The 25,289-nt window shown below is 37.4% G+C and overlaps 9 protein-coding genes across 17 annotated transcripts; 5 read left to right on the forward strand and 4 right to left on the reverse strand.

Annotated features, from left to right (window-relative positions):
* Positions 1-2,948: 2,948 nt before the first annotated feature.
* On the reverse strand, positions 2,949-5,106 carry LOC104726961 (protein LOWER TEMPERATURE 1). Its single transcript, XM_010445941.2, has 6 exons — positions 4,830-5,106; positions 4,087-4,132; positions 3,684-3,807; positions 3,474-3,538; positions 3,277-3,380; positions 2,949-3,182 (listed from the first exon to the last, which is right to left on the reverse strand). The coding sequence occupies exons 1-6, from the start codon at positions 4,944-4,946 to the stop codon at positions 3,147-3,149; spliced, it is 492 nt and encodes a 163-aa protein (XP_010444243.1). The 5' UTR covers positions 4,947-5,106; the 3' UTR covers positions 2,949-3,146.
* Positions 5,107-5,427: 321 nt separating this feature from the next.
* On the reverse strand, positions 5,428-6,972 carry LOC104726962 (nuclear transcription factor Y subunit C-4). 2 transcript variants are annotated; one of them, XM_010445942.3, is made up of 2 exons: positions 6,078-6,972; positions 5,428-5,673 (listed from the first exon to the last, which is right to left on the reverse strand). In XM_010445942.3, the coding sequence occupies exons 1-2, from the start codon at positions 6,842-6,844 to the stop codon at positions 5,670-5,672; spliced, it is 771 nt and encodes a 256-aa protein (XP_010444244.1). In that variant the 5' UTR covers positions 6,845-6,972; the 3' UTR covers positions 5,428-5,669. The 2 variants fall into 2 exon arrangements, with proteins under 2 accessions (XP_010444244.1, XP_010444245.1); XM_010445943.3 differs by lacking the exon at positions 5,428-5,673 and having other exon boundaries at positions 6,074-6,944.
* Positions 6,973-6,999: 27 nt separating this feature from the next.
* LOC104726964 (mediator of RNA polymerase II transcription subunit 30) lies at positions 7,000-8,369 on the forward strand. Its single transcript, XM_010445946.3, has 3 exons — positions 7,000-7,407; positions 7,726-7,818; positions 8,085-8,369. Exons 1-3 carry the CDS (start codon positions 7,048-7,050, stop codon positions 8,181-8,183), a joined length of 552 nt encoding a protein of 183 aa, XP_010444248.1. The 5' UTR covers positions 7,000-7,047; the 3' UTR covers positions 8,184-8,369.
* LOC104726963 (CBS domain-containing protein CBSCBSPB1) lies at positions 8,308-12,357 on the reverse strand. 7 transcript variants are annotated; one of them, XM_010445944.3, is made up of 15 exons: positions 11,941-12,357; positions 11,626-11,774; positions 11,256-11,427; positions 11,015-11,147; positions 10,764-10,934; positions 10,582-10,660; positions 10,356-10,469; positions 9,930-9,996; positions 9,652-9,757; positions 9,506-9,564; positions 9,308-9,417; positions 9,102-9,217; positions 8,933-9,018; positions 8,746-8,835; positions 8,308-8,618 (listed from the first exon to the last, which is right to left on the reverse strand). In XM_010445944.3, the coding sequence occupies exons 2-15, from the start codon at positions 11,763-11,765 to the stop codon at positions 8,430-8,432; spliced, it is 1,632 nt and encodes a 543-aa protein (XP_010444246.2). In that variant the 5' UTR covers positions 11,766-11,774; positions 11,941-12,357; the 3' UTR covers positions 8,308-8,429. The 7 variants fall into 7 exon arrangements, with proteins under 7 accessions (XP_010444246.2, XP_087329695.1, XP_087329693.1 ...); XM_087473569.1 differs by having other exon boundaries at positions 10,578-10,660; positions 11,941-12,325; XM_087473567.1 differs by having other exon boundaries at positions 11,256-11,525; positions 11,941-12,315.
* An 867-nt stretch (positions 12,358-13,224) lies between these two features.
* On the forward strand, positions 13,225-13,619 carry LOC109127666 (uncharacterized). The gene has a single exon (XM_019232858.2). It carries the CDS (start codon positions 13,225-13,227, stop codon positions 13,432-13,434), a length of 210 nt encoding a protein of 69 aa, XP_019088403.1. The 3' UTR covers positions 13,435-13,619.
* A 5-nt stretch (positions 13,620-13,624) lies between these two features.
* LOC104726965 (gamma carbonic anhydrase-like 1, mitochondrial) lies at positions 13,625-18,327 on the forward strand. Its single transcript, XM_010445947.2, has 2 exons — positions 13,625-17,010; positions 17,716-18,327. The coding sequence occupies exons 1-2, from the start codon at positions 16,629-16,631 to the stop codon at positions 18,090-18,092; spliced, it is 759 nt and encodes a 252-aa protein (XP_010444249.1). The 5' UTR covers positions 13,625-16,628; the 3' UTR covers positions 18,093-18,327.
* A 410-nt stretch (positions 18,328-18,737) lies between these two features.
* Positions 18,738-19,228, forward strand: LOC104726966 (uncharacterized). Its single transcript, XM_010445948.3, has one exon. The coding sequence runs from the start codon at positions 18,738-18,740 to the stop codon at positions 19,101-19,103; it is 366 nt and encodes a 121-aa protein (XP_010444250.1). The 3' UTR covers positions 19,104-19,228.
* Positions 19,175-20,556, forward strand: LOC109127664 (uncharacterized). Its single transcript, XM_019232846.2, has one exon. The coding sequence runs from the start codon at positions 20,081-20,083 to the stop codon at positions 20,441-20,443; it is 363 nt and encodes a 120-aa protein (XP_019088391.1). The 5' UTR covers positions 19,175-20,080; the 3' UTR covers positions 20,444-20,556.
* Positions 20,557-21,602: 1,046 nt separating this feature from the next.
* Positions 21,603-24,502, reverse strand: LOC104726967 (F-box/LRR-repeat protein At5g63520). Of its 2 annotated transcripts, none has more exons than XM_010445950.3 (10): positions 24,229-24,502; positions 23,936-24,040; positions 23,710-23,802; positions 23,500-23,622; positions 23,246-23,347; positions 23,101-23,140; positions 22,674-22,829; positions 22,373-22,560; positions 22,180-22,301; positions 21,603-22,099 (listed from the first exon to the last, which is right to left on the reverse strand). In XM_010445950.3, exons 1-10 carry the CDS (start codon positions 24,442-24,444, stop codon positions 21,703-21,705), a joined length of 1,542 nt encoding a protein of 513 aa, XP_010444252.1. In that variant the 5' UTR covers positions 24,445-24,502; the 3' UTR covers positions 21,603-21,702. The 2 variants fall into 2 exon arrangements, with proteins under 2 accessions (XP_010444252.1, XP_010444251.1); XM_010445949.3 differs by having other exon boundaries at positions 22,373-22,563; positions 24,229-24,494.
* Between the last annotated feature and the right edge of the window lie 787 nt (positions 24,503-25,289).

Raw genomic sequence — 25,289 nt, forward strand, 5'->3', positions numbered from 1 at the left:
ATAAATTAGACTTTCAAGGATTTTGCTTTTTACTAACAAGAAAAATTGGTATTCTCTTTGATATAAAAAAATAGTTTAACTTGATCAACAAAGTTGTTTTTGCTTGAAAAGATGAAGGAAGTAAACTATAGTGTCAAACTGATAAAGAAGTAAAACGTTTTATTAAATGTCGACGCAACATGGCAATCACACAGACACAGGGACCAAAAAAAAATGAAGATTGATTTGGACAAGCTAGTACCACCCCGCACTGGTGGGCAAGTCTCCGGCCAAAATTTAATAATATCACTACAAGAAAAATGTAGACACGGTTCAGACACTGAAAAGGTTAAACATTTTGTGTGTTATGTTTTTTTCTACTATGTTTAGGTTTGATACGTAAAACATTCAAATTATTATTGATTAATGGAGATAAACTTATAATATAGATCTCTAATGTGATGTAAGTAGAGTTGTTTATTGTAAGTCTGTATGCATAGTCTTTTGTGATGCGCGGAATTGAACCGTCGTTGTAAAATTGTTTGTATAAATATATATATGTCAATTTTTAAAAATACTAATACAGATAGCTAGATTTGCTCTCCATCTATGTTAAAACCATTAACTACAAAAAAAAAAATTGAAAGCATCTGCTACTGACGCCAAAAAAAGAAGAAGAAAAAGTACGCATTTTGATTGTAAGGTTGTTGGTTGCATACAATTACAAGCAACATATAATTAAGAATATAATCAAATCAAAATTAGCCTGTTTTCATTAGTTTTGTTTCTTAAATCATTTTTAATAATATAAAAGAAGGTATCAAGTAAGAAACGTTTCCAACATTTCTTATATTAGAAACATTTCTTTGATTTGTTGAAAAATATTGCTTATTTTATTATTATTTTGGTTTAAAGAAAATTTTAAGAAACCCCTAAAAAACACCAATGAGGATAGTCTTAGTGGAATATTACACATAGGTTGTTTTAGAATCTTTCTTTCAGTTAATTAGTACATCTAATAGTACTAATTAGTACAAACGCTATTAGTAATCTAATCATTAATTATAAGTTCCAGCACGTGATGACATAAGTGGGGTTTATTGAATAATGAAATTTGATTCTTGGGGGTTCTCGAAGATCTTTTGAATCAAAGGGAATATCGAATAATATACGATAGCATAATATTATATATGCAATAAACATTTTTTTTTTAAAAAGCATTTGTAAAGAATCTTAAGGAGTTGGTCCGTATATATGCCGGCCAGAGACCAAGATAAAAAAAGTGTCGATAAGAAGAGATGCGAAGAGTCTCTTATTCATGGCTAAATCCGAATTCTGATCGAAACGCATAATATATTGCGGTTCATATTTCGAACCATAAACTATATGTTTTAGCCATTTTCCATAGTTGTAACTTGTAAAACTCGATTTTTACAAATAAAAAAAATATCTTCATAATCGATAGAACTACTTACAAATTTTGCCATATATATAATGGTGAACTATCATTCTATCAAAGATTATTGTGTCCAATATGATTGCACGTATGTTGGTTCTAAACTTCTAATTATATTAATTGAATCAAAGCTCTATACAAGTCTAATGAGTTGTAGCTAGGTAGAAAAATAATTTCATTACATGATGAGGACAAAGTATTTGGTTGGAGAATCCGCCAATAAAGAGACATGTGTCGGATAAGATCGAACACGTTGATGAAATCCTTGAGCCGAAATCTAAAACAAATGAATGCACGATTCTTATTAACTCACTGTGTATGTCGAAAAACCAAATAAATATACACTTTTTGTGACGACTAGTTCAAGTTGGATCTTTATCAGTTTTGGGGCACGTGGTTCTCGTGGTTTGAAACTTGAGTTTTTTTTCTTCAAAAAAAAGTGTAAAAATCTGATTACTCTTTGTTCCATTGGCTTTTTTTGTTCAAGCTCCTGCTTCATGAAAATCATCCACAGTTAGTTTTAGAGTTATCTATAGATTGATGTTTTGAGTTGCTCTTTTCCATATATAATTGTTAATAAATTTATGATTTTTAATGAGTGAAAAAGAAAATATATATTTTTATAAATAATATATTAAAATTAATAGTTAAGAAATTAGATAAAAACTCAAAACAATAATCTATTGGGAATATATGGAAAAGCAAAATGGTGCATACAAATTATTTGGTTATCAATGATTATTAGACTGAGAGAGAAAACATTATTAGTTAGTCCATATGCAAAATATGGGAAAAATGTATGTGAGATTGGGTGTATCGTATGGAGCCACTCACGTTGTGACCAGAAAACGGCGCCGCTTGGAGAACGTGGGTCCATATATATTTTAGTACAAAAGCACAGAACCATACAAGTCCCATTAACTGCGAGTTTCCCCTTTTACTGTTTTAGAAACTGTCCACAAGTGTCCCATTCTTGCGTTCATTTAACACATTTATAGCGACAGACACCAAAAAAAAAAAGATGGCCTGTTTTTTCTTTTTTTTTTTTTATGTATACTTAAAGTGCTCCCTCTCTTTCATTTTTTCCTTCTCACCGTCCAAAGAGAGAGAGCTCGTGGTTTTGAGTCCAGCACACCGATTTTTATGATGCTAAAAAACGGAACTCGTTTTAATATCAGTATAAATGTGATCTCGAAAGTAAACTAAATTTATATAACCAACCAAATATATAGAGTTGTTAAAGTTCTTATATTTCCAGGAAATCAAACCGCAAAAGGATTTACATGTTGGGTCCCTTACATGTTTCACTTTTTGGTAGGTGAAATGGAATTTGAAATCTTTTTATGTCTAACTTGCGGGTCAAATCTAGTTTTGCGTTGCCTACTTCTCCTTTGATTATTTTAGTTAAAACAGTCCAAAAAATCACATTTGGTTTCCACACGGCCGTCTGGTTTTGGTTTAGTTCGGTTCTTATATCAAAAGATGAAATCCATGTTACAAAAGGCACTAAATCTTTGATGAGACCCAAACCAAACCAGATTCATAAATCAAAAGTGTACCATCATTCCTGATAATCAGAAGAGATCCAAAGGATATGTTTTGATCAAGAACAGCAACAATTTTCATATGACAAATTCTCCTATTTGGAAACCTCTAAAGATACATATATTCACCAGGGCGTTTTCTCAATCTTGTTGATCCCTCTTTAACTTCAGTTAGCACTCTTCAGCCGCGCAATGAGCTCATCCTGCAAGACCAGTCAAGTTTCATAAGAGCCCAGATAAACCAACCAGATTGAGGAGCTCCAAAAAGTTTTAACAGAGATTTCAACATGGACTTGCCTTTCTTCCTTTAGTTGGGAGGCCTTTCTCCTTGAGAAGGGTACGGAGCTTCTCTACAGTCAAAGACTGAAAGTCTTTTTCGCCAGTGCGACTGCTTGATCCTTCTGTGCAGATCAAAACATATTATGTTTTACTCCAAGTAACATGTGAACTTCTTGAATATTAAATCAGATACAATTGAAGTACAAAGAGGTGACCTTGTCTAGATACATTAGCAGCTCTTTTAGCTGGGTTTCTGTCGTCCAGAGCCCTATTTGCAGCCCTAAGATTAAGAAAAAGTAAAAGATGAACAAACCATTTGTGTAGCCATCAGGAGGAATAGAAAATTCTCATAACAGTGTAGAAGTTTCAGAATTTCCAGTTAGTATTCTCATAAGAACAAATTGAGATGAGATGTGATTAGTTACCTCTTTTTAGGACCATCTTCAGCGGTTCCTTTGGCCTCTTTCGAGCTAGATTCGCCTTTTTGCTTCTTTAACAAGAGAGATCTGATTAGTATATTCTGCAGATTTGTTTTGATATCTTGTCCTTCTGGATATATGACCAATGACAAAGTAAGCTTTCTTTTATCAGACAAGAGTTAAAACAAAAAAACAAAAAATTTCTGAAGGAAACAAGTTGTGTTACTGAAATGCATCTGATAATCCGGCGACTCCTAATTACTTTTTTTATACTGTATCCATTACTCACCCAGAGAGAAAATGAAAAAAGGAATTACTTTAAGAGATTGCTGCAAGAATCTGTCTCTAAGAAAACAACTCGTCCGAACAAAGCAGAAAAACAAATGGAAGTTTTTAGATAAATAAATACCTGGGGGAGATGTGTCATGCTCACAAATGTAGACCCGTAAGCTTCCCTGAAATCTTATACAAAAGAAAGTTACTAAAATGTATAATTCAACTTCAACATGAAAAGATTCACTCGCCGGTCAAGCTACAAAAAATCTAAGATTATGCGAAGTAAGTGCATTCACAGGAAAGATAGGAAGGATCTATCAACAACGAAATTGTCAAACAAGAGAGTGTAATCAAAGTACAAATATAACGGATAAACAAAAAAAAAAAAAAAGCAAAAGTTTTACATGCCATCGATACAGACTCAAAGACATCTGTTTTCAACTTTAGTGAAGTACAGTTAAACAAGATAAGATCGATAGTCAAGAACTTGAAGCAGTCAATTCATATCATTACACAATTCGACTACAAAACTCAAAACCTATAAAGCAACATAAATCTTCATGGCACTGGCAAAATCCAAAGAAAAAGCATAAACTTTTGAGCATAAAGTGTGGGAACCTTAACTCAAAATTCACAATAACCCATCAGACTGATTACATTCTACCCCAAAAAACCAAAAAAGATCTGGGAACTAGAATCGAGTGAGCAAGATCTGAATCAGTACCAATGAGTTATTATTATTGTTTACCAAATTTTGAATAAGCATAACAAAGGTAATCACTTTCTCAACCCAAAATCCAGAATCAAAAAATAGGTCTTAAACTAGTAACAACAAAAATTGGCGGCAAAAGAGTTAGTTAGTTCGAAGTAAATTACCGGATTGGAAGAGACGACGGTAGAAGAAGACAAGAAACCGCGTGAAGGAAGGTCAGTCAGAAACTTTGAAGCAGTTTCATCAGAAGATTCAGGTGGCTGCGACGATGACGCTTCCATTGCCAAAAATCACTGATAAACCCTAGCCCAGGCCAGATGATGATGAACCGAGAAAGAGAGAAGGAAGAAGAGCAGAGAGAGAGAGATAGAGAGAGAGCGAGAGAGCGAATCGCTAAGACAGATTACAGAAAGAGAGAGGGAGAGTCGCCGTACCGAATATAGTAATTGGACAGAGATATGGGCCTTATTGGGCCTTAAGATAAGTTTAACTAAACTAGAAATAGAAATTAGCTTCATGTCCCGTAGAAGGTTTCTTCTGAAGTGGGTAGTAGCCTAGCTAGTGAAATCCGATTGATTACATCACAAACACATGAAACCAAACTAAGTAGATATATCACTACAACAAAAAGTTAAAGATTTTAGTTTGCCTGAGATTTACAAGCTCTACAAACCTATCATCTTGGTTCCTTAAAAAGAACCCTAGGCTAGAAAACATATATGCTCAAACATATGCTCTGTACATTAGAATTGCCATAACATAAATTAGAATAGGCTGCACATTAGATTATATATATAGTTAAGCAAGTCTGCAGTTTTGTTTGCTGCAATAACTTGTAAGTTAAACAGGAAGAACAAAAAGAGACTTTTTGTTTGTTTGTTCTCTCTCTCTCTCTTTCCAAGTAAGCCATTAAATCACAAACAGGCTAATATAAGAACCAGACACTTGCAAAATTCAACGCAGGGTCGATGATGATTAAATCCCTCAGCCTCTGGTTCCATAGCTCAACTGCACAACATTGTACACAGGTATTGCAAATGTGTTAAGAGTCAAAAAAACAAAGTTTTTGTTTATGAGTCTCAAGAAATGAGCAGAGGATATAGTAATTGAGAAACGATGGTGGGATATATATACACTAGTATTAGAAATTTAGCATATTTGATGAAGATATCTTGGATTGATGAAGCTGATACATAACTCTAGAACAATCAAAGCAAGCTCATGAAGAATCTTAAGAAACCCTAGATACTCTAATTCAACAAGCTACATTGCTGCAACTATGCAACAACAAGCTACATTGGTACAATTCCTCTTAAGACTAATCAAAGCAAGCTCATGAAGAATAATCTTAAGAACCCTAGATAACCGAATTCAACAAGCTACATTGCTGGATAAAACTAGATTTGGCTTACCCCTGGCTATCGAGATTTCCATGGCCGCTACTTCCTCCACTTCCATAAGACACATCATCACCGCCACCGCCACCAGCTGAGTTCTGCCAAACGCTTTGCCATGCCTGAGAAGGAGGCTGAGCATAAACACCGCTAGGATCCATCGCCGGTCTTCCAATCATCATACCTCCAGGAACAGCCGGTTGTCCCATCGGCGGATAATAATAAGGAACACCACTCGCGGCTTGAGGCACCATACCTCCTCCTCCTCCTCCGAGAGCCGCCGCAGAAGCAGCATCTTCCTCCTCCTTGATCTCTTCCCTAGGAACAATATCAACAAGGAAATCGAAGATATCGGTTCTAGTAATCGCAGCAGCGATATCATTCTTCTGAAGCGTACGGCGTTTGTTCTCCTCAGCGTGAAGCCAAGATCTAATCGTTAGCTCAAGGATGAAAAGCTCACATGCTTTCGCGAATAGAATCGGCGCTTCCGCGGAGATCATACGCACATCTTCGTCAGCTTTCATGATTTTTTTGATCCGAGCTAGAGGAAGCTGATGGTTTTTGAAATCGTTCACCTGCTCGATCTCTTGTCTCTGGTAAGTCCAGAACATTTGAAGCTGTTGTTGTTGTTGCTGGAGGAGGTGGTGGTACGTCGCTCCTCCTCCGGCGATGATTGATGAGGATCCAGATGGAGGAGGAGGGATTACGGTCGTGACGGCGGAGTTAGGAGGATACGCGGAGGTTGGTGGTGGTGTTTGGTTGTTCTTGTTGTTGTTGTTGTCCATTGGATCTATGCGTTGTGATTGGATCAAAAAGATCAAAGAGCGTTTTAGATTGTTTTCGTCAAATGGATTGGAGTAATAGTGGATAAGGTAGACAGCGATGTAGCTGATTTTGTTTTTTCGTTAATATTATATAGTTTCAAATAACGATGTCGTATTAATAAGTTCCATAAAACGACGCCGTAATCTAAAGCGTGTTCGCTGCGATGGAGGAGAAGCAGGTCTCGATGACGACACAGGAGCTGGCGATGGAAGGAGAGAAGCATTTGGAAGAAACAATTGAAGCGGCGTTTCAGATAATTTCAGCTATGAATGATGAGCTTTGCAATCCTTCCTTGTGGTCTACATCAGCTACAGCGAGTTCCTCCATGACGACGACGACGGGTTCTAATGGCACGGCTCTTGTTTCCGCCGATGCGGCTGCGATTGATGAAACATCGCATCATTCGGAATCTGGTGGTGGTGGAGGAAGTGGGAATAGTGCTCTGGATGAGGCGAGTCTTCGATATAAGAACTCAGTGACTTCGCTTCGTGCTGTTCTTACTGCGATTCCCAATTCGCAGAAGGTACTGAATACTGAAAAAGCGGAGATCTTCAATTTCAATGATAATGTGATGTTACTAACTATTTTGAGTAGTATCTTGTTCTGAGATTTGTTGCTGGACTGAGGAAATTGGAAATTCTAGGGCTTATTTGTAATCAGTAGAGTAATCTAACACCGTCGTGCTCGAATCATAAGTAATGGTAGCAATGTTAGGAGTTTAGATGAAGGATCTATTGCTTGTAGAGTATCGTCTTCTTCGTTTGTTGTGAACTTGCCCTACACCTATGGATGAGAGCTTTTTTCAGGTTTGGTAATCATGATTTTATTCAATCTATTACAGGCAAAAGCATCTGAAATGGAAAATGGTTTAGGATCTCCTGAAAGTGAAGATGAAATTGAAAATCTAGAGGAGCAAGCCTTAAGTCTCAGAAAGGTATTTTTACACCTCTTTCATTTTCTTTCAGAGTGTTATTTTGTTGCTAGTGCCATATTGGTTTTGGTTTCTGTACATTGCAACTTACATAGCATTGAACTTGATTCATATTCTGTACTGTAGTACTAACTGTTCTCTTTTCCACTTTGTAGTATATAAGTGTAAGCATCATTAGCTTAATAATTTCTTGAGTACCTTTTAGTCATCTGTTAGTTTGATTTCTATGTTAATAACCTATGAAAATACCGAAATTGTTGTGAATGCAGGAGATTGCAAAGAAGAATGTCCATGTCAAAGAACTTATCGATAAATTTCGGGAGCTCATTGCAGATATCTCGACATGGCAAAGCCCTTGTTCTGTTTAAGTTTACTTTTTTGTTGACAATAGTGAGATCAGTTTAGATAAGATTCGAAGCCTTGTTCTTGAATCCCTCACTGATGTATTAGTTATTGGAGTTATTTTGTTATTTTGATTTCAAGAAACCAGAAAATCTCAAAGTTACTTTGTATATAAAATATTTCAGACAAAATCTTGAAAACCTGCTTCTGTATTTCCCTTTTTGTTTGTATTGATCTGTTAAAGAAACACTTTTTGTAGTGTTTTTGAGAAGTTAATTTCCGAATCTTTTGAGATAAGCCATAAAACCAAGACCAGCTACTAACGCTGCACCAGCCGCAACTCCACTGTAAGCAGCAGCCCAAGCGTCTGACTCTACGTACTCCATTGATTCTGCTGATACTGCTGCTCTTCTCCTTCTTCCTTTGCCTTCTCTTGAATCATCCAAATGTAATCTCAGACTCTACAATTTATAACGATTCAATCACCAATTCAGCTAGCAAAAGGGGTTGATGTTCTTCATTTATATCAAACATAGGTGATAGGTTTAAAGCAAGAGGAACACTTTTCTATGTATATATCTATTTTACCTTCCAACCAATTGATTTTGCATGTTCTATGGCTGCTTGAAGGTCACTATCTGAAGCCAACAACACTTTATCGTTGTCTTCATCTTCATACTGCAGATAACCATCATTATAACATTTAGGAACTGCCAAGAGAAGACTTAGAAAATGATTGCGTCATTGTCTTTTGTAACAATAAATGTTTACATACCAAAATTTGGGGTAAATTATCTGGATCGATATCATCCCCTACCCTCTGAATGATCGCGGTTATCACTTCTGTCAAACTCCGAGTATCTGCAATTTAAGAACCAATCCAATTGAGTAAACAAAAGATTATAACAGTTTGATTGGCGAACAAGAACCAAGATTATGTGTACCGCTTATGAATCTGTGTTTTCTGTGCTTTTTGTCTTCAATCTTGAAAGAAAATGTATTTGCAAATGGGAAAGATTTCCCTGTCTCAGTTTCCGAAGCAACTTTCATGGAGCTCTCACTGAAACAAATTGTTTTCCAGTCAGTAAAACCACGGTTTTGTTTGAAAAGATACTCGATTATTAGTGTTTAAGCAAGACTAGATAATAACCTCCTTGAGTCCTCGTCGTCCTCATTAGGAGACAACGCCATTGCTGAATCCCAAAACTTTTGCATCATTGTGTTTGTTGCCTCATTATCTATTCCGGCAGTAGTTCCAGCCTATACACGTCAAAAAACATGTTTCTAGAAAACAGTGGCTTTGCTTTAAACGAAATAATTTACAGAAGTTTCAAGAAGCGGGAGTTACTGTGGCAACAGCAGCGTGAGTGACATGGATTACATCGACAACTGCAACTACATCTCCTTCTGTAATCAGAAACCCTTGTTATTTACATATGTTAGCCTTTTTAGTTTTCGTAAGACTTTACAATGAAAACTCTTCAGAATTTTAACCTTTGTCTGTAACGGGAAGGTGTAAGAATTTTCCCTCGTGCATGATGTGCAGAGCTTCAACAATTGGTGTGTCAACTATCGTAGATTCTGGATTCTCAGTCATAACCTGTGCATTAATGAATGAGAACAAACGATTAGATTCAAGAAATTGAAAATTGCTCCATCACTAAACTGGAAATAAGTATCTAAGAGTTGAAAAATTGATTCAAAACTTAAAACTAGAAACTTGAATAAAATAAGCCAGTGAGTCTGAGAAGGAGAATAGTCTTTGATCATACCTTTTCAACTAGAGTCTCAGATGGAGGAAGATTTTCAGCCACGACCCGCATCAGTATATCCTTGGAACTAGATAAATGGAAAACAAAACTCTTGAAAGTTAGTGATAAGTATCCAAAAGGAAGACAGAAGAGTTTAGCCAACGCAAATCTTAGTTCAGGACTGCGAATAAATAGGAGCCTAAACAGTTCTGTTCGGTATCAGGGAATCTGGTACATGTGGTTTGGTTGAGTTGGGATTCTCTTGAATAGATCTATCTGTTCTAGTAGGGGTATACGAGATCCCTATCACTTAGCTTACATTATATAGTGTCTGAATGGAAGTTAGTACAAACACTTGAACCGGGAAATGGGATGAATGTAAGGCTTTCAGAATCTATAGGCTAAAGGATACAACTTCAAAAGCTTTCAGAAAGAAGGAGAACTCACGTAAATATTCCTCGAAGCTTGTCCTCAATCATTACCACTGCACAACTTGATTGAAATTCAACCATCTTTTTAGCTACTGTCAACACTGTATCGGTCGGTGAGACTTTCAAAACCCTGAACAAAAACCAGTGTTAAGTTAAAAAGCACATAATTGATGCGAAAGAAAACAATGCAACCACTCAAGATGGTAATATAAATCTAATTAGAAAAAGTAGAGATTACCTACTTTGTATCATCTGGTATAATTGTTGATAAAGAAGGTCTAAACATCCGGTCTCGTAGTGTTTCAATGAAGGTGTTGGGAACTACATGAAAAATCAACATACTAGACACGTTCACAATCTGATAAAACAAGAGGCAAGAGATAAAATGAGATGACTGCAGAACAGGGTTCAGCTCCTTGCCCACCTGAAGTGTTTGTTCCCCAGCTTTTTTCAACACCTTCAACAGCAGCAGCTATTGCCTTACCTTTCTCAGCGGCCCTCTCCATACGAGCAATCGCATCATACAAACACTTTGCTATATCTAATAAAGCAATAACTTCGCCATTTTCAACAACAGGCAGATGTCTGAATTTTCCTGTAGTAGGTATAGCCTCATTAAGGAATCATACACAGGGATCAGATGAACATCAGGAACTTATAAACAATAAGACAAACCTTGGACCATCTTTTGGAGGGCTTCAACCGCAAGTGTTTCTGAGAGAACAAACATAGGGTTCTTCGTCATAACCTTGGAGACAGGTGTTTCCTCGACATTAAGTTCCTGTGAAATCACTCTTGTAGCTATGTCCTGCAAGTGCCATAAGAAAGAAACAGACATTTTGACATTTCCTTCCAATGAGTGTTATTTTTAATAACTTTTTACAACGCTTGGAGGCAGTCATAGTTAGTGACATACCTTATCAGTAAGAATCCCACAAAGCATTTCATTAGAGTCAGTCAATAACAAGGCATCAACTCGCCGTGAAGCCATCCGTTTACAAGCTTCATATATAGTGGTAGTTGCTGGAACTGTAAGAGCTTTGGATAGCCTTAACCGTTTAACAGTTCGCTCGCCTCCTGTTAAACCCCTGATCACAAACCCCAAAGGCATCATACATTTAAAGAAGATCACCAAGCTAATACTAAAGGGGTCTATATGCACGTGTGTGTGTGGAGGTAAATATACCTAGAAAGTAGAAACCAACGTTACAAAGGGGTAAACGTTCTGGGTTAATTGCAGTATATAAACACGAGACCTAGGAGGAAGAAGAAGAAGAGAGACTTACAAAGGGGAACGAGAAACAGTGAGAGATCTGCGGCCAGTGTCGGGAAGTCGTTCGCCAATATCCATAGATTTCTTCTTCCCGTGCAATGAAGCAGTCGTCACAGATAAGCTCCGTCTCGATGACCCGCCTTGGTTTGCCATTTTCTTCTACTGTATGATTTTTTTTAAGAAGAAATCAAACCCTCGGAATTGTCAACGCTTACCGAAATCGATTTTGATTAAATGTCAAATGATTGACAAATTTGAATAAGGAAAGTTCTGAGAAAACGCAACGATTCAAGCAAAAAAAAAAAAAACACTAAGAATCACAATTTACCAGGCGAATTCGTCGGGGTCAATTAATGGATTCTCTTCTGGGATTTATGTTTAAAAAAAAATTGAGCTGAAACGAAGTTAAGAATCCTAGTTGCGTTTCGTAGATGCTCTCTCCTTCCTCAAATGTTCGTGAGAAAGATAACGGCAAGAAAGAAAACGACGATTTCCGAGAGAGAAAAAAGGATTCTCCCGGGAAAGTGATGGGAAAATCAAAAGGAGAAAGAAAAAATTAGAAAGATGATTTATTTTCTTCTTCTTCTCTGTAAAAACGTGTTTTTTTTTTTTTTTTTTTTTTTTTTTTTTTTTTTTTTTTTTAATTTTGTGCTTTGCCCCCAATCGGATTCTTTTGATTTCGATGCTCTCTCTGTCGAAACTTGGAGTTGGACGACGCTACCTTTTATTATTATTATTTTTATTTATTTGGTCTTTTGCTTTTTATTTTGGCAATATAGTGGTGTTAAATTGTTGGTTATTGACAATTCTATCCTCAAGGAAACTAATGGATCAGAGATTTGTTTCTCATTTGGCAAGGGTGGTATGGTCATTATCTATTTATGGTCATCATTACAATTTACACACGATTTGATTTGATACTTTCTGTATTATTTTTATTTTAGTAATTGGATTTGTCTTTACTCTTTCTTTTTAGTAATTGGATTTTTTGTTTGTCTACGACAGTAAATGCAAACTGATTTTTACTTAAATAAAACAGATAAATTGTAATTAGGAGATTAAAAACGTGTAGATTAATTACCAAATGAAAATTAAACTATATCCACGCTGTCTGTCTCATTTTTTTTTACTGTATTTAAATTTTCAAAAAAAAATATTATTATTTGGAGTCTTTGACCAAAAGAAAAGAAAACAAATAAATTTCACAACAATTTTGACCAAAAATAAAAGAAAGAAAATAGTTAATGTCACAACAATAACCAGAGATTTGTTTTAATTAAATTTAAATAAAATAAAATAACAATAAACCAGCTTTGATAGCTAAGATAGTATACTGGGCCGAAAACTTAGAAGTCCATAACCAAACACCCCCAGCTATAAGATTCACGATGTTCGAAATATTCTCCCTCTAAATAAATTAATATTCAACTAAATCTAATGTAAGTCCACGTGGGCACCAACAATTGGTTCACCAGACCATTAGCTATCACATCACACGAGAAGCTTCGTCTCTAAAACAAAACACCAAAAAAACTCCAGCTCCTTCCCCACTCTCTCTCTCTCCAAATTTTTGCGTTTTAATCTCTCTCTCTCTAGAACAAGAGAAGTTATTATGGCGGATTGGGGACCAGTGTTGATCGCCGTGATCCTCTTCGTAGTTCTATCGCCGGGACTGCTTTTCCAGATTCCGGCGGGAGGTCGAGTTGTCGAATTCGGGAATATGCAGACCAGTGGCGCCTCCATTCTCGTCCACGCCATCATCTTCTTTGGTCTCATCACTATCTTCACCATCGCCATTAACGTCCACATCTATTCCGGTTAAAATTTGTACCCAGACCAAAACCGGTTCTGTTTGGGTTTTTTTTTTTTTTTGATTATATGATCTGGATTTGTTTGTAACATTCTCGGATTTGTGAATATAATCAAATTTTTTTTTTTTTTTTTTTTTTTTGTAAAAAAAAAGATCAGCTCATATGAGCCAATAAGAAGGAAAAGAGTTTACAAACAGAATATGGTGCGGTGAGGTATGTGTTTGACGTGCCAAAGAATCCGCACTTGCATTAGCATTTCTAGGTATATAAGATAAAGTAAAGGAAAAAAACTCCTCCCTATCGATTTTGATATCGTCGAGGTAGGTCTTGAAAGCGGGCCAGTCATGGGGAGAAGACACCATCTTCACCAAGTCTGAGCAATCTGTATAAAAAGTCACCTCTCGATAATCATGGCCAATCATGCACCGCATAGCCCAAACTAAGGCTTCTACTTCAGCATGCAGTGGGGAGAGACTTCGTCTGAAGTTGGCTGCTCCCTTCGTCGTCGATGCTTCCTGAGGGGATAAACACACCCAACATGCACCCGCAAAGACGTCCCCAGCTTTCCACGAGCCATCTACAAAACACCTGTAACCAGAAAAATCAATAGGCAATAGTCCAACACGCCCCAATTCCTGAGTACTAGTGCGGGTAGGGTTCGATATAAAATTGTCACCCTCATCCTCGGCCTGAGCCTGCAACCATATGGCCGCCTCCCCTAACGCTAACCTTACGACCTCATCGGGTTTATCCCTAATATTCTCAAAAACATATGCATTCCGCGCCTTCCAAATATACCACATAATCCAAGGAAAAGCCTCTACGCGAGAACCCGGATTGTCAGAACCCAAGAAATGATCCACATTTGCATACAGGGAATCTGTAGGAAATGAGACTGAGCCAACCAGAACCTGAGCTAGAGCCCAAGTCTGTCGAGCTGACGGACACCGAAAAAGAGCATGATTTACCGTTTCCTCATCAGCCCCACATCTAGCACAACCTGCATCACAGGCAATACCCCACCTCCTTAGAATTGCCGTAACCGATATACAGCCAGATAAGACTTGCCACATAAAATGTTTTATCTTTGGTGGGCAGGCCACCCGCCAAACACCCGCAAGAAGGGGATTAATGTCCGGCCCTAACCGAGGCACCTGAGACTCTTGTTTTGCCAAACGCACCGTATCATACCCTGATTTAACCGAATACTTCCCGGATTTCGTAAAATGCCAGCCTAGAGAATCCTCCCTCGGGGTACTACCCAAAGGTAGAGCCCCGATCAAGGCAGCATCCTCCGGACTAAAATGCTGGAGGAGCAGATCAATACACCAAGAATTAGTTTGGTGATCAATAAGATGAGAGATTTTTAAAGAAGAGTCCAGAGAAGGTCCCTTACTCATAGCTGGTCTTGGGGATTGAGCTGGTACCCATGGATCTGTCCATATAGAAATGGACTCACCATTCCCAACTCGTTTAATAAGCCCTTTATTAACCAAAGATCTAGCTGAAACAATACTCCGCCACCCATAGGATGGAGAATATGAACGTATCGGATCCATAGGATTCGAATTCCTATAATATCTGCCCTTGAAAACCCATGCAAACAGGGAGTCGGGTGACTCAATCAGCCGCCACAATTGTTTTACCAACAAAGCAGTGTTAAAATCATCCACATTCTTAAAACCCAGACCACCCAACTGCTTACTCCCGCATAACTTCTCCCAAGCTAACCAATGCATACCTCCAGATTGTCCCGAACTCCACCAAAAATTTGCCACAGCACTAGTAAGCTTTGACGTGACTGATTTTGGCAACCGAAAGCACGACATGACAAAAGTCGGTACCGCCGTTGCAACCGATTTTATCATTACCTCCTTTCCTCCCTTGGAAAGTTGTTTTGCGGTCCAACCATTAGTCCGACTCTATAACCGATCCCGAACAAAGGAAAAAACCTTCGGTTTGGATCCTCCCAAACTCTCAGGGATCCCCAGGTAAGAGCCCATCCCGCCCAAATTCGATATCCCAAGCACTCCCTGCATCTCACGCCTAACCTCCTCTTCGACCTTATGTCCAAATTGGACTGAGGACTTCTCAAAATTAATTTGTTGACCCGAAACCGCCTCATATGTCTTTAAAATTTCCAAAATGACTCCACATTGATCCTTGTCAGCCTTACAGAAGAAAAGACTGTCATCCGCAAACAACAAGTGTGTAATTGGTGGACACTTATGAGCAACCTTAATCCCAGATATGAGTTTATTCCTCTCAGCCTTCCGAATATTCGCAATTAGCACCTCCGTACAGAGAATAAACAAATAGGGAGATAACGGATCCCCCTGCCTCAAACCTCGCTTCGGCTTTATTAAACCATTCGGTTGACCATTAATCAGTACCTTATACTCAACCGAAAAGACACAAAACAAAATCCAGGAGACCCATTTATCCGCAAAACCCATTTTTTGTAATAAGGCTTCAACGAAGCCCCATTCGACCATATCATATGCCTTGCTCATGTCCGTTTTAATTGTCATATATTGCCTTTTACAGGATGGATTAGTCCTAAGGCCATGAAACATCTCCTGAGCAATCAAAATGTTATCCGAAATCAGTCGACCTGGCACAAAGGCAGACTGTGTTGCCGAAACAAGTTTTGGTAACACCAACTTGAGCCTCTGACACAAAATCTTAGAAATGACTTTGTACCCCACATTACATAAGTTAATCGGTCTTAATTCTGCCATCCGGGTAGGCTTAGCCACCTTGGGAATAAGACAGATATGCGTCCTATTCAAACTCTTATCAAAAACACCCTCCTCAAAAAACCGATTGACCATGGAAACAAGATCCGTCTTGATAACCCCCCAGGCCTTCTGGAAATTTCTTAATCAAAATTTTCTTATGATATACAAATCCACCATTATTTTTTTGGGATCTTGTATCAATTTGTGGAGTTTGTTTGTGATCTGGTTTAGTTTTTAAGTGCTACTTGACTTGACACAATAATAATTACTAAAAGCTGATAAGGCTTAGTAAAACGACGACGTTTGTATCACCTAATTGGGCTTATAGAGCATTGGTCCGTTAGGAAGCCCAATTTGTATCTCGTTCAATTTCAGGTGGAATCTTTCGACGACCATTCTCTCTCTCTCTCTCTTTCTCACTTTCTCTCTTTGCAAATCCTTGAAGAAATCCAAAATCCATTGCAATGGCGACTTCGATAGCTCGACTTTCTCGGAGAGGAGTAGCTTCTAACCTGATCCGTCGTTGCTTCGCTGCGGAAGCGGCGTTGGAGACGAAGACGGAGGTGCCTAAGCCGCAATTGACGGTGTCGCCGTCGCCGGATCGGGTGAAATGGGACTACAGAGGCCAACGACAGATCATTCCTTTGGGACAGTGGCTTCCGAAGGTAGCCGTTGACGCTTACGTGGCGCCGAACGTTGTGTTGGCCGGTCAGGTCACAGTCTGGGACGGCTCTTCTGTTTGGAACGGCGCCGTATTGCGCGGCGATCTCAACAAAATCACCGTCGGGTTCTGCTCTAATGTACAGGAACGGTGTGTTGTTCATGCCGCGTGGTCCTCCCCAACAAGTTATTACTCTTGTCTCTCCATTTTTTTGAAATTTGTGTTCTGATTATATGTATTTGTGGTATGCAATCAAAGACAATGTTGATTGGGATTTAGGGTTTTCTTATTAAGTTATCAAATGCTTATGAGAGGGTGTCAAAAACTTAGACGAGTATGTATGTAAATGCGTAGTTCTTTAGGTGATTAGTGCTACAGGAATCAAGAAACTGGACTGATGATTGAGCTTAATACCGTGAGTTGAATAGATAAGCACGGTAGATACTACCACAAACAATCATCTTGTGTAGCAGTAGGAAGTTTCCTAGCAAAAAACATTATTGAAAACAATGTCTCAGTGTGGTTCTCTAGTTACTCGTGACTGGAAATGGGATTTTGTGATGATGATGTGAGCTTGTTTTTGATTTTATGATGATTAAGCCTGTGAGCTTCTGTTTGATCCAAGGTTGAAGCGAGGGTTTATGTCAAAGTTTTAAATAGAGAGACCATCCTTATTTGACTATGCTCTGCAGAATTCTCTATGAGGATACGCACAATATCTATTTAATTATTTTTCTGGTCACATCTTGTTTATCTTTTGAGGCTAGAGTATTTCTTGGTTTTGCTTTACAAATTGCACTGAATCATTACTATTTTCTGCAGTTCTTACTTGTGATATGATAAAATTACAAATTTTGATTCTAGGGTTACTGTCTTCTTTAAATTTTCAGGATTACCAGCAGCGACAATTATCGACAGGTACGTGACAGTGGGTGCATACAGTCTTCTGAGATCATGTACCATCGAACCAGAGTGCATCATCGGGCAACACTCGATACTAATGGAAGGATCTCTGGTCGAGACCCGGTCAATTCTGGAAGCGGGATCAGTTGTGCCGCCAGGAAGAAGGATCCCGTCAGGTGAACTATGGGGAGGCAATCCAGCAAGATTCATAAGAACCTTAACCAACGAAGAAACCCTAGAGATCCCAAAACTTGCTGTAGCCATCAATCACTTAAGCGGAGATTACTTCTCTGAGTTCCTACCTTACTCAACTGTCTACTTAGAGGTAGAGAAGTTCAAGAAGTCCCTTGGAATCGCCGTTTAGAAGCTTCGTCGTCTTTTTCGGGTTTCACTGTCGTGTGCTTATCTATCATATCATGAGGTCTCTCTCTGCATATTGCAATAAGTAGCTGAAGAACATCAAAACAAGTCCGGCTCTCTTTTCTTTTTGGTTCTCAAATGTTTGTCTTCTCGTTTGTTTTGGGTTCTTTGTAAAATTCCATTTACAACTGATTTTGGCTGGATATTGTCTGAATGATAATGGCGACCACTTCCGGTTATGTTGTATGTGAGCAAAGCAAAGATTTGCTGAGATACATAACTAATTATATAAACAAAACAAATAATGAACTAAATTGTTTTTAGTTATTTGGGTTAGATCATTGAAAGGAACACTTGAAACGTTTTGACATTCAGTTTGACAGAATGAAGAACTTAGGGGCAAACTTATGTAATAGATTTTTTACTCAACATGAGTTACTTTTTGAAAACCATTTAACATTCTTCTTCCGTTGCCTATATAGGTTATAAACAGATAATAACTCTTATCTAATAAATTACGATAATTAACACCCGTTTGTTCTCACTCTATAAACTCTAAGATTCTCCACATAACCAAATCATCCAAGCATCAAAGTGAAAAGAAGCAAGACCAATAAAAGAAAGAAAGATATAAGATTTGATTAGAGAGATGGAAAGCAAAGCAAGAGTTATGGCCTCCTTAGTCCTAGTTGTAGTCGTATGTGCCTTGGTTTTGATCACTCCAGGAGTAGTAGCTCATGATCAGAAACCACCTCAACCAAAATCTCCACCGAGTTCTCCTATCGATTTAGAGAAATGTTGGTCATCTCTCTTCAACGTCAATGGATGCGTCCTCGAGCTCTTCAAATCAGTTTTCAGTGGCAAATTTGGAAATGTTGGAGTAGCGTGTTGCAAGGCATATTCGGCAATTGATGCCAACTGTTGGCCTCATATGTTTCCATTGAACCCGTTCTTCCCACCTCTTCTTAAAGACAATTGCGCACACATCGTTCCCAATTTGCCCGCACACAAGTGAAAATCGAAAAGAAGAAAGTGGACCATCATTAGCTTAAAAATTAATATTTGTATTCATGTTCTAAGTCTTATTATGTCATGTCAACCCCAATACTTTTTTATATATAGAATCTATTGATTGAGCTAGCTTTTACTTGGACAACTAAACTCTATCTTGAACCTACAAACTTCGATTACCATAATAAAAATAAAGTAAACCTAAAAAAGTGAAAATTATACTTTGCAGCATTGAAGTTTATAACCAACGTACATGTGATGGGGGAAGTTTGTGAAGTTAATTAGAGGCCAATTCATACGAATTTACGTTTGAATTAATCTGCATTTGTAATTGTATCTAGTTATCACTAGAGACAGTAATAAAATTAGGTTTTTTTCGTACTATTGACATTATCATTAGTTACCGTGAAAAATATTTTTTCGCATTTTTCCTTACCTTACGATCGACGATTCGACGTAAAATCAGATAACTTATAATAATTTCACTTTTAAATCGGTCTAGCTAACTTAGCCTCATATACCTATCATATTCTATCCAGCACATAAACTTGGGACCTCCTTTAGCTACCTTAACCGGGTTTGGAACTAAACTCCTAAACCAGAAAGAGGTTACGTGTGTAATACAATAAATCTATAGAGTAACTGATTCATATATATCTAATTAGTCAGTAATTAGTGATGTAGTTCTCACGTTTCAAAACTGAAACAAGAACACACATTATACTACGTTAGTCAATTTAACTCAACTTTACTTTTATGTAATAGTTTAATTCATTAAATCCAAACATAAGTTGCATCTTGAAACGGGAATTATATTAATAGTGATTCGTAACTCTTCTATTTATTTTAATAAAAAAATTGTTTCAAGAACCTATAAATTCTAAGTTTTTTCGTAAATCCAAATCCATCCAAGCATCTAAAAGTCTAGATCGAGCAAAACCAAAAAAGAGAAAATAAGTCTAAAAAGGACTAATAAAGAAAATGGGAAGCAAAACCATTGTCTCAATGATCTTGGTTGTATGCCTTTGTGCTGCTTTTTTTGTCGCTCAAGGAGTAGCTCAAGTGCAACTGCCTTCATTGAGTCCCGGGCTTTTCCCTCCCGGTTCACCTATTGATCTGGTAAAATGTTGGTCGTCTCTTTTTAACGTTCAAGGATGTGTGCTCGAGATCTCCAAATCAATTTTCTCTGGCAAGTTTGAAAACGTTGAAGGTGCATGTTGCAAAGCGTTTTCGACTTTAGACGCAAATTGTTGGCCTCACATGTTTCCGTTGAATCCTTTCTTCCCACCTCTCCTCAAGGACAATTGTGCACGCATCAACTCCAACTCACCCACACACAATTGAAAGCAAGAATGGTTCTTAGTCTCTACACGTATAGTTTAGCCGTTGCCGTTGGCCTCGAAGTCTAATAAGTTTAAATATTATTTTATTTTGCTGGCGAAGTGTGACGTCATTAAGAGAGCTCTCTAATTAAGTTATAGGTTTTTCTCAATAAAGTATTCCAAATTTTTCTTATTTATAACGCTTATGAGTATGACCTGATCACAAATTAATTAGTATAACCAACTATGGGGAAAAAGGGGAAAACATTGAGAATTGTTTATCCAATCCATGAGTTTTGTTATCAAGAGTTTAATTTGTAACTACGTTTAAATTGGATGTCAAATTTGAACCAAAGATCAGTCAAAGATGATGAAGGGTTTTTCTCAATTCCGCACTGCTGCTGAGTCGTCGGACTTATCCATTTTACTAGTCAACTAAATGATGAGGTAAAAATAGAAGTTAAGAATTTGTGTTGACCAAAAAAATTGCTATGACACAATCGGCCATGCTTTATATACTAATTTACAAAATTTGGGAAAATTGTCTATCCTTTCAAATATTTATTAGATTAGTCAAAGTAACAATGCAGGTAATTCCCCTAATATAAAAAGGAGAGTCCGAGCTCACTAGATCATCACTTACAATCTAAATAATTTGTTAACAAGTGACAACAACAACAAAAATTATTGAGAAGAAGAAAAGAAAAATGACTCACAAGCTTGTCTTCTTAGTCGTACTCATTGCACTTTGTATGCATTTCTCTTTCCTTTTCTTTTATAACTTTTGAATTTTACTTTCTAGTAACCAAAAGTAATCAACCCTCTCGCATCACCACCATTTTTGTTTTTGTTCACACTCAACGCCGTTGTAAGATCATCATTGTAATGTGTTGAGAGTTTTGGTCATTTAAATTTGGTTTCGTTACTGAAATTGTTGTGTTTGCTTCGTTTTGGAAAGGTTTTGCTTTACGTGATGCAAGAGAGATGCCTAATGAGACAACGGTGCCGTCGGAACCTGGTTATCCCCCGCCTGGTCATGGGCGTCCTTCGCAGCCTGGTCATGGGCGGCCGTCGCCACCACCAATACAGGATGATAAGACAGAGATACACAAGGGGAACCGGCCGTCGCCTCCACCATTAATGATGTAAAAGAATTGACAAAAGTAAACTGATTCGTCAAATGTCTTCCAGGAAATTTATCTATATCACTTGAAATAAAAAGAGTTACGTACTTAAAACTTATCAATCTCTTAATAACATAAAAACAAACAGACACCTTAACTAAGAAGTATACGAGACAATAAGATATACTGAACTATAAACGTGAAGGCATCTTCTGATGTTCACTTCTTTCTTTTCCTCTCCATCCTCTACGAATAAGCTGCGTCCGATTTCACTGTTGCAGAATATACCACCAAATGGTAACTCCGGGAAATTCTCCAAAAACGGTGAGCAGTCTGCATTTTGACGACCAAAGAAGGAGTCACCGCGTCTGCTACCAACAAAAACAAAACCTCCAATGACTTCCGGCTTATTCGGCTTAGACTTGAGATTTCTAAGCTGAGAAGAAACAGCATTTAGTGATGCTTCAGCCACTTTGAGATCAGGGAGGTATACTTGAAAGTAGTCACCGGTTTTGATTTCAGCACCACTGACTAAAAGATCCTGGTCGTCAGCTCTGAGTAAACAAACAAAAATAAAAACTTAGATGGGTCAAAAAGAACTGATTCATGTTATGAATCTTGTGAATCTTATTACCCAGTTACTTGATGATATACAAGTGAGGCCATGATCTTTGGCTTCTCCTCCAAACCAATTGAATATTTCCTTCGTTTTATTACTCCGAGATATGGATCATTCTCCCATATCTGGTTTCCTAACTGTAATATAAAGTCAGCTTTAGTAACCAAATTCTAGAATAAATAAGAGATTGAATTCATGAGATGCTTACAAAATCATTTATGTCATCTAAAATTTGATCGCCATTAAGAACCTCTGCTTCTCCTCCTCTTTTTGCAGTCAGAAGCGTAGAAGGACATCTAGGGCGGCGACTAACACGGACATTAGCCGCCTTGTACCTCAGATCAACTGATGACATTGCTCTTGATATTGCAGTGTCAAAGTGAATTTTTCCAGCCTCTGCTTCATTTAGTTCAACAAATCCATAAAGACTTAGGCAAAATGAAAATACCAGATTTCAGGCGGAAACACATAACCAAGCAAAGTAAAGATAAAAAACCGCAGAAACTTACGAGCTGGTCTGTGTCTATCTCTTGCAAAGACTAAACCTGCGAGAACTCTGCTATCATCTTTGTGCAACTGAACATTTCTTGGTTCATTACCACATTTATGTAGAAACTCGCCAATCTGATCACCCACAATAATAGTTTCTGCAGGCATGGCATAATCTGCAATGCAAACAAGCTTCGTTAACAAGTTTTCAAGCACAGTAATTTCTATATATTACCACAACCGTAGTTCTCACATTTTCAGAGTCTAGCCAGAGCAAAAGAAGTAGAGAAAATAGGTAGGCAACCAACCAACACAAAAGAATGAAATGTTTCAAGAAATAGTTAGTTTGGCCTTTAATAGATTTCACTTGTCATGAAGTAACATTGAAATGATGAACCATAAGGCAGTACGCATACGGTTGCACAAAAGATAAGGCAGTACTCATACCCAGTTTATGAAGAATAGGTTCTGTGGCATGAGTATCCTCCTACAAATTCACCAACGCAGCATGAAGACACCAAAAAAAATAGCCATGAAACTGAATAAAATCCACAAGTTTAACAGAAACAGAAGCTAGAAAAGTATAGTTCACCCCAAACAGTATAAGACAGGCTGGTGCAGCATGACCTGAAACCACGGTTACATAATTTCTGATATCCATCACAAACTTGTCTCCTATATCCGCTTCAGATTCCTGCAAAAAAATATCAACAATCTCAGTCTCCTTATTAAAATGTCCACAGACTAAAATAATTTTAGCCAGCGAACACAAGCTCTATGAAGAAAATCAGAGTTGAGAAAACCAACAGAAAGTTATACTGTTTAAAGCATTTTTTAAAAAATTACCCCTTTTGCTTGAATTACAGGAATAACATCGACTTTGATTCCTGGTAAGTATCCAATCGTCAACAATATAGCGAAATTTGCAACAACAGACAAGCCGTCATCAGTTGTGACATGATGTTTGACCTGTAAACGTGATAGAAGTTGAACATAAGCTAAAAAATTTAGAAAACAAGACCACACAATACAAAATGATAAGAAAACAATAAAAACCTCTCCAGGATTATCATTGCATGCTTCTTTTCCTAAGATTCCAGCAACAACGGATACAATAATAGGAACCCTTGATCCCACTCTTTCAGTTATCTACACCATGCGCATTATGAACAATATTAAAAGGAGTGACAAGAAAATCAAAACTAGACACTTTTTTAATCCGTTACTCTTTTGAAATTGATACAACAGAGGTGGAATGGGGAAGAAGGGAAACAAAACAAACCAGTGTCAAGGTTTCTTCCATGTTCCCATATGTAATGTTTGCGATCACAAAATCCGGTCTAATAGGCTTAGACAAAACCTTATCAAGTACTTCTCCTCCAGCTCTCTGCATACCAAAGTAACAATCTTGCTAAGAAAGTAACAATCTTTTTCAATTTATCACATTACACTTTCCTAGATTCCAATTAAAACTTTGTGAAGCCTTATCAAGAGCTCTAAGAACTACCATGAAAAAAGTTTGAATTTTTACAATCAAAATTTAATCAAAGACAATATTAGGAAGACGAAACTTACAGTTTGATTAGGATTACGTGAGAAAGCAGAGACCATTTTGGGGCGAGAGAGGATTCTATTGCAGACGCTGTTCCAGGATCGGTTGACACAGGAAGCGAAAGCAAACGATTTCGCCGGCAACCTCAAGAGAATGTTATGAAGAAGGTCATCGTTCATGGAAGCGATTAAAACCATATCTATCTTCTTCTTCTTCGATTTCTCACTCGTTCCCTTCATCTTCTTCTTCTTCCTTGAGACAACACTTCCGCCATGGGATACAAAAAAATTTCTTCCTCCGGCGAATTTATTTGGGCTTTTTGTTTGTCATCATAAAAGTCCATTGGGCTTTAACAATAGGGCCCAATATTCCAAAACGAATATCTCTGTTAAAAAGCAAATCATACTTTAGCTAAAACTATTTTAGGAAACTTGGATCCAAGCATCTTTTGAAAAGCATAACTTCTGAAACTGTTCTCTCTAGTAATGTTGTATATTTTGGATCTCTATGCTTTTTTTTAATGTACGTCTAAAAATATACATTCAGCTATCAAAAGCAAAGCGCAATGAAACAAGTTTTATATTGTTTACATTACGTAATCTCAAAAAATGGTAAACATCATACATTCTAGTCCTTCAGTGGGTTATATCTATCGTCAATAATGTTAGGGAAATAAGAATTTGTAACTGAAAGTTATTCAGACATCATTGACAAAACAAAAGAAAAGAAGAAACCCACAAAACTTGAGATAAGAAATCTTATCTTTAAATGTGTCACACACTGTACTAGTTTTGGATACAGACACAAAGTATCTCTTTTTGTTTGTTCATTATCTTTTTAATTTTTTTTATTTCCCTGAAAAACAGAAGAATCTTTTCCAGTCTCTCAACATTTGTTTGATTGTTTCATTGATATGTGTTATTGTATTTTTTTTTCTTTCTTATAAATGTGTGTTTGATTATATCTAAAAGGTGTTATGATGAAATAAAGCGACCGCCCTCGTTACTCGTTTAGGAGTACATGTTGGATGGTTTCATTGTATAAGTCTCCGGCCGCTGACCTAAGTTATGCTGTCACAACAAAA

This window comes from Camelina sativa, chromosome 11, assembly GCF_030686135.1.
Source record: "Camelina sativa cultivar CO46 ecotype springtype chromosome 11, ASM3068613v1".
Lineage (NCBI taxonomy): Eukaryota > Viridiplantae > Streptophyta > Magnoliopsida > Brassicales > Brassicaceae > Camelina > Camelina sativa.

What these genes read in the sequence shown, in the direction of transcription:
- LOC104726961 (XM_010445941.2), bottom strand. Translation starts at nt 4,946, where the DNA reads ATGGAAGCGTCATCGTCGCAGCCACCTGAATCTTCTGATGAAACTGCT. An exon ending in CCGTCGTCTCTTCCAATCCG is followed by an intron (nt 4,133 to 4,829) that starts GTAATTTACTTC and finishes ATAAGATTTCAG; the next exon opens with GGAAGCTTACGGGTCTACAT. An exon ending in GCATGACACATCTCCCCCAG is followed by an intron (nt 3,808 to 4,086) that starts GTATTTATTTAT and finishes TCATATATCCAG; the next exon opens with AAGGACAAGATATCAAAACA.
- LOC104726962 (XM_010445942.3), bottom strand. Translation starts at nt 6,844, where the DNA reads ATGGACAACAACAACAACAAGAACAACCAAACACCACCACCAACCTCC.
- LOC104726964 (XM_010445946.3), top strand. Translation starts at nt 7,048, where the DNA reads ATGGAGGAGAAGCAGGTCTCGATGACGACACAGGAGCTGGCGATGGAA. An exon ending in CGATTCCCAATTCGCAGAAG is followed by an intron (nt 7,408 to 7,725) that starts GTACTGAATACT and finishes AATCTATTACAG; the next exon opens with GCAAAAGCATCTGAAATGGA. An exon ending in AAGCCTTAAGTCTCAGAAAG is followed by an intron (nt 7,819 to 8,084) that starts GTATTTTTACAC and finishes TTGTGAATGCAG; the next exon opens with GAGATTGCAAAGAAGAATGT.
- LOC104726963 (XM_010445944.3), bottom strand. Translation starts at nt 11,765, where the DNA reads ATGGCAAACCAAGGCGGGTCATCGAGACGGAGCTTATCTGTGACGACT. An exon ending in ACTGTTTCTCGTTCCCCTTT is followed by an intron (nt 11,428 to 11,625) that starts GTAAGTCTCTCT and finishes GTTTGTGATCAG; the next exon opens with GGGTTTAACAGGAGGCGAGC. An exon ending in AAAACACAGATTCATAAGCG is followed by an intron (nt 9,019 to 9,101) that starts GTACACATAATC and finishes CTTAAATTGCAG; the next exon opens with ATACTCGGAGTTTGACAGAA.
- LOC109127666 (XM_019232858.2), top strand. Translation starts at nt 13,225, where the DNA reads ATGGCGGATTGGGGACCAGTGTTGATCGCCGTGATCCTCTTCGTAGTT.
- LOC104726965 (XM_010445947.2), top strand. Translation starts at nt 16,629, where the DNA reads ATGGCGACTTCGATAGCTCGACTTTCTCGGAGAGGAGTAGCTTCTAAC. An exon ending in CGCGTGGTCCTCCCCAACAA is followed by an intron (nt 17,011 to 17,715) that starts GTTATTACTCTT and finishes TTAAATTTTCAG; the next exon opens with GATTACCAGCAGCGACAATT.
- LOC104726966 (XM_010445948.3), top strand. Translation starts at nt 18,738, where the DNA reads ATGGAAAGCAAAGCAAGAGTTATGGCCTCCTTAGTCCTAGTTGTAGTC.
- LOC109127664 (XM_019232846.2), top strand. Translation starts at nt 20,081, where the DNA reads ATGGGAAGCAAAACCATTGTCTCAATGATCTTGGTTGTATGCCTTTGT.
- LOC104726967 (XM_010445949.3), bottom strand. Translation starts at nt 24,444, where the DNA reads ATGAAGGGAACGAGTGAGAAATCGAAGAAGAAGAAGATAGATATGGTT. An exon ending in CTGTAATTCAAGCAAAAGGG is followed by an intron (nt 23,348 to 23,499) that starts GTAATTTTTTAA and finishes ATTTTTTTGCAG; the next exon opens with GAATCTGAAGCGGATATAGG. An exon ending in CCTGTCTTATACTGTTTGGG is followed by an intron (nt 23,141 to 23,245) that starts GTGAACTATACT and finishes GTGAATTTGTAG; the next exon opens with GAGGATACTCATGCCACAGA.